The 8,813-nt window shown below is 38.7% G+C and overlaps 1 protein-coding gene across 1 annotated transcript; it reads right to left on the bottom strand.

Annotated features, from left to right (window-relative positions):
* Window positions 1–4,622: 4,622 nt before the first annotated feature.
* On the bottom strand, window positions 4,623–8,776 carry LOC109216459. The gene is made up of 3 exons (XM_019380617.1): window positions 8,427–8,776; window positions 6,426–6,776; window positions 4,623–5,458 (listed from the first exon to the last, which is right to left on the bottom strand). The coding sequence occupies exons 1-3, from the start codon at window positions 8,643–8,645 to the stop codon at window positions 4,928–4,930; spliced, it is 1,101 nt and encodes a 366-aa protein (XP_019236162.1). The 5' UTR covers window positions 8,646–8,776; the 3' UTR covers window positions 4,623–4,927.
* Between the last annotated feature and the right edge of the window lie 37 nt (window positions 8,777–8,813).

Here is an 8,813-nt window from a genome sequence, read left to right as displayed (position 1 = left end):
TATGAGATTTATTCACGTTGGCGTGTACCTCCTCAGTAACAGCTTTGGCTTTACCAATAGTCACCTCAGCTCTTTTAGTTATGGGCTCGTCATTCTTGTTTTTCATGCCATCATCAACTTTTATCTCCTTCACAATGTGGTTCTTCAAGTAGAACTTTGCATCGGCGAAGTGTGACTCTGCCTTGGAGAATGGCTCATCATCAGCAACTATCTTCTTCTCGACTTAACCCTCGTAGTATTTTAAACATTGATGGTAGGTAGATGGAACTACTTTATTCTCATATATCCAAGGCCTTCCAAGCAAGACATTGTATGAAGTCTGTGCGTCGATTACATGCAGTCGTGCACTTGATTGCATATCTTCAATGGTGATTTCCAGCCTGATCGCGCTTATGGCTCTTTGCCCCTCTTGGTTGAATCCTTGGATCATCACACTACTTTCTGAGAGTTCGTTCATGGGAATACCAAGTTCTTTCACAGTGCGAATTGGCAAAATGTTCAGTGAGGATCCTCCATCAACCAAAATTCGATTTACCCTTTCATCATGCATATAGCCAACCAGATACAATGGGCGGTTATGAAGAGTGTCACCTAGCAGAAGATCGTCATTTGTGAACGTGACTTTTTCCTCACAAGCATTAACTTCTTGAGGAGTGAACTCGATGAGCTTTTCCGAAGATGGTTCCAACGGTAGGTCATCACTCTTTTCTTCCCCTTTGTCAGCATGGCAACAAGAGGTATCAATACCCTCATGGGAAATCTTCGTGCAGAACCGACTTGGTAAAAACTCCTCCAACGTCACTGGATTTCGTGGCTTTTGAGAGTGGTGCGCCTCCACTTTTTCTCTCTTTAAGTGCTTAACTGGATTCCATCTCCTTGGTCTTTTTACCATCATTTTCCTTGTTGGTTGTTCTACTGATTCTTTTCGTGGGCTCCTTCTGTGGTGCCTACGATGAGTCACCAATGTCCAACCTTCATCATCATCAGGTTGATTGACTTCAGCTTTATCGTTCTCCAGTGATTCTTCATCTTTACTTTCTTTAAAACCACATAATTCATCCGGACTGAATGAGCCAAAGGTGATAGAGACTTGGTTCGCACTTGCCTTTTCATCTTCAAGCACGATCTTCTTTTCACGGGCCAAGTCCATAACTTTGTCCTTGAAGACAAAGCACTTCTGCAGAGGGTGGCTCACAAGTCGATGGTATTTGCAGTAATTTGGGTCATTTGTTTTCCCAGCTTCATTTGGTCGCTTCATCTCCGGAGCTCAAAGAGATTTAACTCGAGGAGTTCTTCAAAAATAGCTAGCACATCAGAATCCAAAAATGGGTACTCTTTCTCTTGCATTTCTTTTAGAGTCAACTTTCCACTTAGCTTATCTTGAAAAGAAGTGGATTTTATACTCTGCTTCTTGCTCACCTTCGTTGTGAACTTCACAGGTAATGTGTTGACATTCATAGCTTCTTTGTTTTCAGATTTGGGTACAAACTTGCTCCATTTCCTGACTTCTTGCTTGTTGTTCCCTTTTCGAGGCTCATAGATAGGCAACCTTTCATTTCCAGCGGAGGCCATGCTCAACTCCATGTCATGGGCACGAGTCGCAAGTTCTTCAAATGTGCCAGGCTTGATACCTTGCAAGATGTAGCGTAGTCCCCAATGCATGCCTTGGATGCACATCTCTATGCCCCAAGCTTCACTAAGCCTATCTTTGCAGTTGAGGCTTGCATTCCTCCAACGATTGATAAAGTCGATAACTGGTTCACCCTTTCGTTGACGAGTATTTGTAAGTTCTATCATACTCACAATACGTCTCGTTCTATAAAAGCGATCGAGGAATTCTTGCTCTAGTTGATCCCAGTTATCAACAGATCCAGCCTTGAGGTCCGTGAACCCATCAAAAGCATTTCCTTTTAATGAGCGGACAAACTGCTTGACGAGGTAATCTCCATAAGTCCCAGCATTGTTGCATATCTCAACGAAGTGCGCCACATGCTGCTTTGGATTGCCTTTGCCATCAAACTGTTGAAATTTTGGAGGTTGATAGCCAGCAGGCATCTTCAACATGTCGATCCTTGAAGTTTACGGCTTTGCGTAGGTAAAGGAGGACTTGGAATCGACTTCATATTTGTTTTTTATAGTCCCTTCAATGAACTCCTTTAGTTGATTGATTGGAATCATCCCTTCCGAAGAGACTGGAATTTCCTTAATGGATGCAACTTGTCGTGGGGGAAGATCAATCTCTTGAACTTCTGGGAGTTTGCCAGGTGCATGGGTGGATTCTTCTTCCATCAAGATTCCCACCCTGTCTGTTAGCTTGTCAATTCTAGCATCTTGATTTTACATGCATTTGGTCAAGCTAGCGATTGCTTCCGTCAAGTTTGCCAACTGCTGCTCCACAGATGAAGTGTTTGTCACCATGGCTTGCATGATTGTTGTGGACGATGGAGAGTAGCATGGATTGTCACACAGATTGATCCTTGATAGGATCGTGCTATGTGGTGTAAGTGGGGAGGATCCATCACTTGAAGCATCATCATCTTCCTTCACAACAGAGTGCTTGGATCCGGAGAGGTCAATCAGAGCAAGAGTTTTCTTGATCTTTTCAGCAATATCGCTTCCTCTTTCGGGTGTGTTTGTGGACGATCGTTCTCCTTTTGAGGATGAAGATCCGAAAACAGGGGTAGATGCGGATGGCACTTGGGGTGCTTGTTGTCCTAACGAGCTTGCTTTGCTCCTCGTAACTGGTCCAAAGCTTCCAAAGGTAACTTCGAGTATGTTTTCCACTTCAGCATAGAACCTGGAATTAGCAGCCTTGGTGGAAGTTGAACTGGGGTTGATTTTCTTTGAAGCCATTTCGATGTTCTTGAACTTGGGTGATTGAAAAGTTGAGATGAGAGGTAGAGATTGTCCCACTGGGCGTGCCAGAATTTGTAGACAATAAATTGCGTCAAGAAAATAATCGAGACCGAAAAATATTGCAACAAACGTAGTATTTTATTTCAAACAATTGAGTGTACAATCTCTATGAATCCTCTGATTCTTCTTTTCAACAGTAAATAAAAGAGCTTTTGAGCTTAATCTTGAATTTTATTTTACTTTAATCCAAGTGCTTGAGGTTTGATCTTGATCCTGACGTATTTTTAATCCAAGGGCTTGCAGCTTGTTCATGAATCTTCATCTTGATCTTTTAATCCTTAGAACACTTGAATGTTTGTAGCTGTTAGAGAAATCTGCAGCGTTTGATCCACGAGCTCTCTCTTGCTTCTTGTTATAACTTTTGGTATTTTTCTGGGTTATGAAGACCCCTATTTATAGTTGTGGAAGGGAGGAGTCATGATAAGAACAAACTCTTTCCGACCAATCAAATTGAAGTGTGACATGGCCGCATTTGATTGGCCAGAACATGTCACTTGCACACGTGGCGTGATTTCATCGGCCTTTTAGTGTGACTTGGCATGCCTTGTCATTTTGACACGTGGCATGATCCTATTGGTTCTCCCGTTTGACTTGGCGCGCCACGTCATTTGACACGTGGCACCAAACTGGGCCTCTAGGAAGATGACATCTTGGGCTTAATGAAGTGGACTCATCACTTTAGCCCAATTAAATGGGCTAGCCCAATGGATTAAGGCTTATTTATTTAATCCATATATATTGGACCTATATAATTAATTCATTTATATATTAGCCCATAATATTTATTTGGACCAATATATCTTGAATTTAAAATATAGTCCAAATTATTTTATTGAATTTAAATTCAATAAATTTTCCATGCCTACAAGTAGGTCTTAGGAGAGGTAGAGGTATGCCAAAAAAGTATTGGGGAGAGGTGATTAGGCATGACATGTCACAAATTCAGTTTACCGAGGACATGACTCTTGATAGGAGGGTGTGGAGGTCGAGAATTAGAGCATGAGGGTAGTGGGTAGTCGAGCATTCTTTCATTCCATACTAGTAGTATTAATATGCATTCTCGTATTTTCTTATCCTTAGATTTCTATTACGTGTTGTTTCTTTTTCTTTGGTCATCTTATTATTTTACTGTTGTCACTGCTTCTTTTCATGGCTTCTATACTATCGTATTCTTTTTATCATTGTTGTGCTTATATATTTTCATTAAAGTGGTGCTTATGCTTTCCTGAGCGAGGGTCTATTGGAAACAACTTCTCTATCCTCACAAAGTAGGGGTAAGATCTGCGTACACACTACCCTCCCCAGACCCCACGGTGTGGGATAATACTTGGTATGTTATTGTTGTTCTTGTTGTTGTGCTTATATTTTCCTTGACTCGAGGATTTGTTGGAAACAACCTCTCTACCTCCTCAAAGGTATACACACTACCCTTCCCAACCCCTACTATGTGAGAATACATGGGATATATTGTTGTTTGACATGAGTTCCTAAAGCTAATTCTGCACCTAGTAATTGTTGTCCATTTACCTAGTATATGTCTTATTTTTTTGGTTTCCCACCCATTGGCCGGTCTCTGCTTTGGGACCTCGATTATTCCGGATTCAGTGTGACATGAAGCGCTCCCTGCTAATTCTAACATTATTTTCCACTGACTAGGCCACTTTGAGCAATATTAGATTATACAATAGGGAAGGAGAATGTGGGCGCGCGTTAATAGTTGTTTTGAGATTTTCAAAACTTTTACAGAGAATTTTTCAATCAGTCCAAATACATCAAAATTATTCCAAAAGAAAGAAGAAGACAGTAATACATTTCCTATGCTGCTCTGTTAGCATATACAACAGAACAAAGAGGAAAAATACCAAAATGAAACTACTAGTCACGGATACAAAAAACCATTCTTCAGGAATCCTGTTTTGCAGCATATATACACAATATTAGGATCACTTGTTAATAGTGTGTAGGTCAGTACCATCCGAATTACCAATATTTATGATGGCTTAATCGGTCATTATTGTTGATGTAACGGTGACCTCCAATCCAGATTTTCCTCATGATGCGTCTTGTTTAATCCTTCAGGAGGAATAAAAGAGTCAATGGAGAGTCCTGGGACGTTGAATGCAACATCATCGATGATATACGTCTCTTCCATTCGGGTGATTGCAGGCCCTGCCTTCAAGTTGTCACCAAATCTCGTGATAATCACGCTTGAACAACCTGAATGTGCAACCATCACACCCTCTACAGGCCGGTAATCCTCGACTTTTGTAGCCATTGTTGTTTCCCAATAAGTTGGAGGGGAACCAGGAAACTGAATTCTGGTTAAGTATGAGTCTTCTACATAAACTAGCAAGCCACTTCTTTGGCTGAAGTAACCAAACACAACATGCTTGATCATCTCTGCTGTGTTATCGCTCCTTTCAGTTAAGTCAGGGTGATTCGCCGATAATTTTAGAACAAAGCAATCCATACCCAACATTTTCTTTTCACCAATGTATTCTGCTGCAGAGAAAACTGCTGCTATAGCCAGTGGATCAAGCCCCTACAAATCAATGTGTTGACTTCTGTGTTAGCAATAAGAGATGTCCAAGTGAAGTTTCAGTACAAAGGTGGATCCAGGATTTGAATTTTATGGATTCCTATAGCGTCTTCAATTTAATAATAATTGGGTTCACATTTATAAATACTTACTGAATTTCTTAATACATATACATGATATGGACAAAAGCTATTGGGTTCTGATGAACGCATGTATATGTAGCTCCGCCTCTGATTCCCAAGTACACCAACAATTATATCACTTTCAGCATCTTTGTTTGCAAAAATGCAGTATGGTCACAACACAACAAGCAAAAAAATATTTTGGGGTACATGTACTTGTGCCTTTTTAGTATGTCTAAAAGCTGTGAAATGCTTGTGGTCACATGTACCACCATCACCGCAGGCAAAGGCCATGCTTTATTGTTGGATTTCCACTTAGAGATAGAATCAATATTGTGTGAAAAAACTAATAACTGAGATAGGGAGTAACATGCTAAAGGTAATAGAAAAACAAGATCCATACTTTCCTTCCTTGCCTGCCACTTATGGGGAATATTCCCATTTCCCCTTTACATCACCACCATATATAAAGCTAAAGACTTCCTATTAAGTAGTAGTACTATATTTCAAATATACCACAATACATCTCCTAGTATACAATAATTTATCTTATTTACATTGACGGCATAGAAGGCAGAGCCCTAGCGTAATTGTTAAAGTTACTGCCACGTGACCAGGAGGTTACGGGTTCGAGCCGTAAAAATAGCCTCTTGTGGTCCGGCCCTTCCCTGACCCCGCACATAGCGGAAGCTTAGTGCACCGGACTGTCCTTTTTTTTTTTTACATTGATGGCGTAAAGACACTCTTAGTATATTTATTTAAACATGTTGTAACAAGTTACCTGTCTTATTTTTCAGGTTATTAATTCACGTATTATGAACGGTTACAAGCATACAGTTATGACTTGCCTGAAGAGCACGGCGGAGAGGGCGGATGCCGCCTTTGGCAGCATGAGTACCTAGCCAAGGTGTGTGCCTCCAAGCCACATTGCCATCACTACCAGCTACAACTTTCTGACCACCTACAACTAGCTCAATCAACCACTTGTTAGGTACCATTTGCCACAAAACAAAGCATCCCTTTTGTGAAAGGCCAGTACTGCTAGATCCGGCAGGCGAACCGGTTGATCCGAGCTCGTCTACTATCGCCATCGCAACTTTCCCGCTGACATACATGTTCTTCATCATTGCCCCTTCAATCTTCCTACAGCCAGTTGCTGCTGTGAAGTGTTGAATAATGTATTGAGCTGATGACGAAACCTGTGATGCAAGATTCATTTAATAACGAATTAAGTCACCTAACTATAAATCAAATGTTAGTTAATACTGACATTATGATAGCATTAAATATTGTACAACCATTAATTTAAGCCACCTTATTAGTTCTAGGCCAGTAAATGTTTGTCTATGTGACCTTATAGTACAATAAATGATGAATAGGTACACGTGCATGTCCCACTTCCACAAACATCTCCACTGTCTGAATCCAATCTAAGATTTTGCATTTGATCTAGTTTCACTTCTCAATTCTTTGTTTAATTAATGGAATTTTGAACAATTAATAGTACTACATTGAAATTGATTTAATTACTTGTGCTTATTTTAAAATGCAAAATCACTTAAACCAGTGCCTCGAGCCCCACAAAAATGCGGACTTAACTGATTGTATTTATCAATCAAAAGATCAAATCCTTGCTATGGTATATTGGTTTGATTAATAAATATACCTTGTAACTTGAGAAAAAAATACATGAGCTGTTTTAATCGGTACTAATTTGTTTTGGGCACACCCATTAAGAAAATACTAAATTCTAGACAAAAATAGTTGGTGTGACTAAGCTACCCTTCATTAAATGTTGCATCATAGTTATAATAACACTTACTTCTCTTCTCAAATGTGAGGAGTAAATGATTTTTTTCAGGAATATGTACATAAGGGTAATTTTGTAAAAACAAATTGAATTTTTTCTTGATTATATAAATTGACACTTATTTTGAACCAAAATAAAAAAAGTAAATTGATAACACGAGAAAGTATGCATTATGTGAGAGTGAAATGGATACTCACCCGGCCCCTACCCCTAAAATGTGGTAGGGTGCTTTCACAGCCTAGACCACAACGAAAAAAGATGAAAAAGAAACTCTCAACTCAAATGGTTGCTCGAAAACAAAAGCAAAAATGGCCTAGGACAGTGCACTTTGTACACGTTTTCCAGAAATTTGACCCTCTGTTTTTGTTTCCTCAATAGTTAAAATATCCTTATTTTTACACTATCAAAATTTTTTTTCCTCCTTCTGTTATACTATTTGAGAAAAAGATACTAACTTTTTTTTTTTTTAAGCCAAATCAATACGAATAAACATTTGGCCTCATTTGTTTATAATTTTCTTTTTCTTTTTCTTTTTTTTTCAAAAATGTGTTTGTCTTCTTTTGTCTTTTTATCGGAAACAACCTCTCTATTCATCGGGTAAAGTATATGTACACACTAAACTCCCTAAACCCCACTAATAAAATCTTACTAGGTTGTTTTTGTTGTTTATCCATAAAATTTTGCAAGTTTTTAGAAACTTTTAGAAAAGTTTTTTTTTTTCCGCTTACAAAAGTACAACAATTTTTTCAAAGTAACATGCATATTCAACATAATTTTAAATTTCAAATATTATTTTTTAGCTTAACATGCGTCTTGTTTAATCCTTAGGTATGTTATTGTTGTTATTTTTCAGCTTTAGCTGCAAATACTACTTTTTTTTTCCAAAAATTACAATTTATATGTCCAAAGGCCTGCAAAATCTACCACAAGAAAGATGCAATATCAAGAGTGTCAATAAATAATGGGTGCTATTAATGAATTCTATAGAAGAAAGATAGGTAATAATGGAAAAAAAGAAAAAGGGAAATGGGTAGCTTACTTGAGAAAAGGGCATTTTAGGAAGAAAAGAAACAGGGAAGAGAGGGCAGCCAAGAACACTGAGGAGAATCCTGAGGTTAGATTTCTTGGTAATGAAGAGCAATGACAAATGAGTTTTAAGCCAATTCCTCCATGTTTGTGCTAATTTCTTTGATGATGAAGAAGTTTCATGTTCTTCTTCGTTTGTTGGCACTTCTGATAATGGTGCTAGACGACTCATTTTTCTTGATGATCACATAAACGAACCAAGATTGCAAATGTACACTTCCATCTATTGCATATATAAAAACAACAATATGTCTATGTTTATGTATTAGAAATAATAGAGTATTTTTCTTTTCTTTTTTTTTTTTTTGGGGGGGGGGGGGGTAGGGGGGGGTAAGACGTC

Source organism: Nicotiana attenuata, unplaced genomic scaffold (genome assembly GCF_001879085.1).
Source record: "Nicotiana attenuata strain UT unplaced genomic scaffold, NIATTr2, whole genome shotgun sequence".
In the NCBI taxonomy this organism is placed as follows: domain Eukaryota; kingdom Viridiplantae; phylum Streptophyta; class Magnoliopsida; order Solanales; family Solanaceae; genus Nicotiana; species Nicotiana attenuata.
This window is presented reverse-complemented; position numbering and strand designations above follow the sequence as displayed.

Excerpts from the sequence above, each read along its gene's own strand:
- LOC109216459 (XM_019380617.1), bottom strand. The coding sequence starts at position 8,645 with ATGAGTCGTCTAGCACCATTATCAGAAGTGCCAACAAACGAAGAAGAA. Across the intron at positions 6,777-8,426 it reads CTAAAATGCCCTTTTCTCAA|GTTTCGTCATCAGCTCAATA; the intron begins GTAAGCTACCCA and ends CTTGCATCACAG. Across the intron at positions 5,459-6,425 it reads CTCTCCGCCGTGCTCTTCAG|GGGCTTGATCCACTGGCTAT; the intron begins GCAAGTCATAAC and ends ATTGATTTGTAG.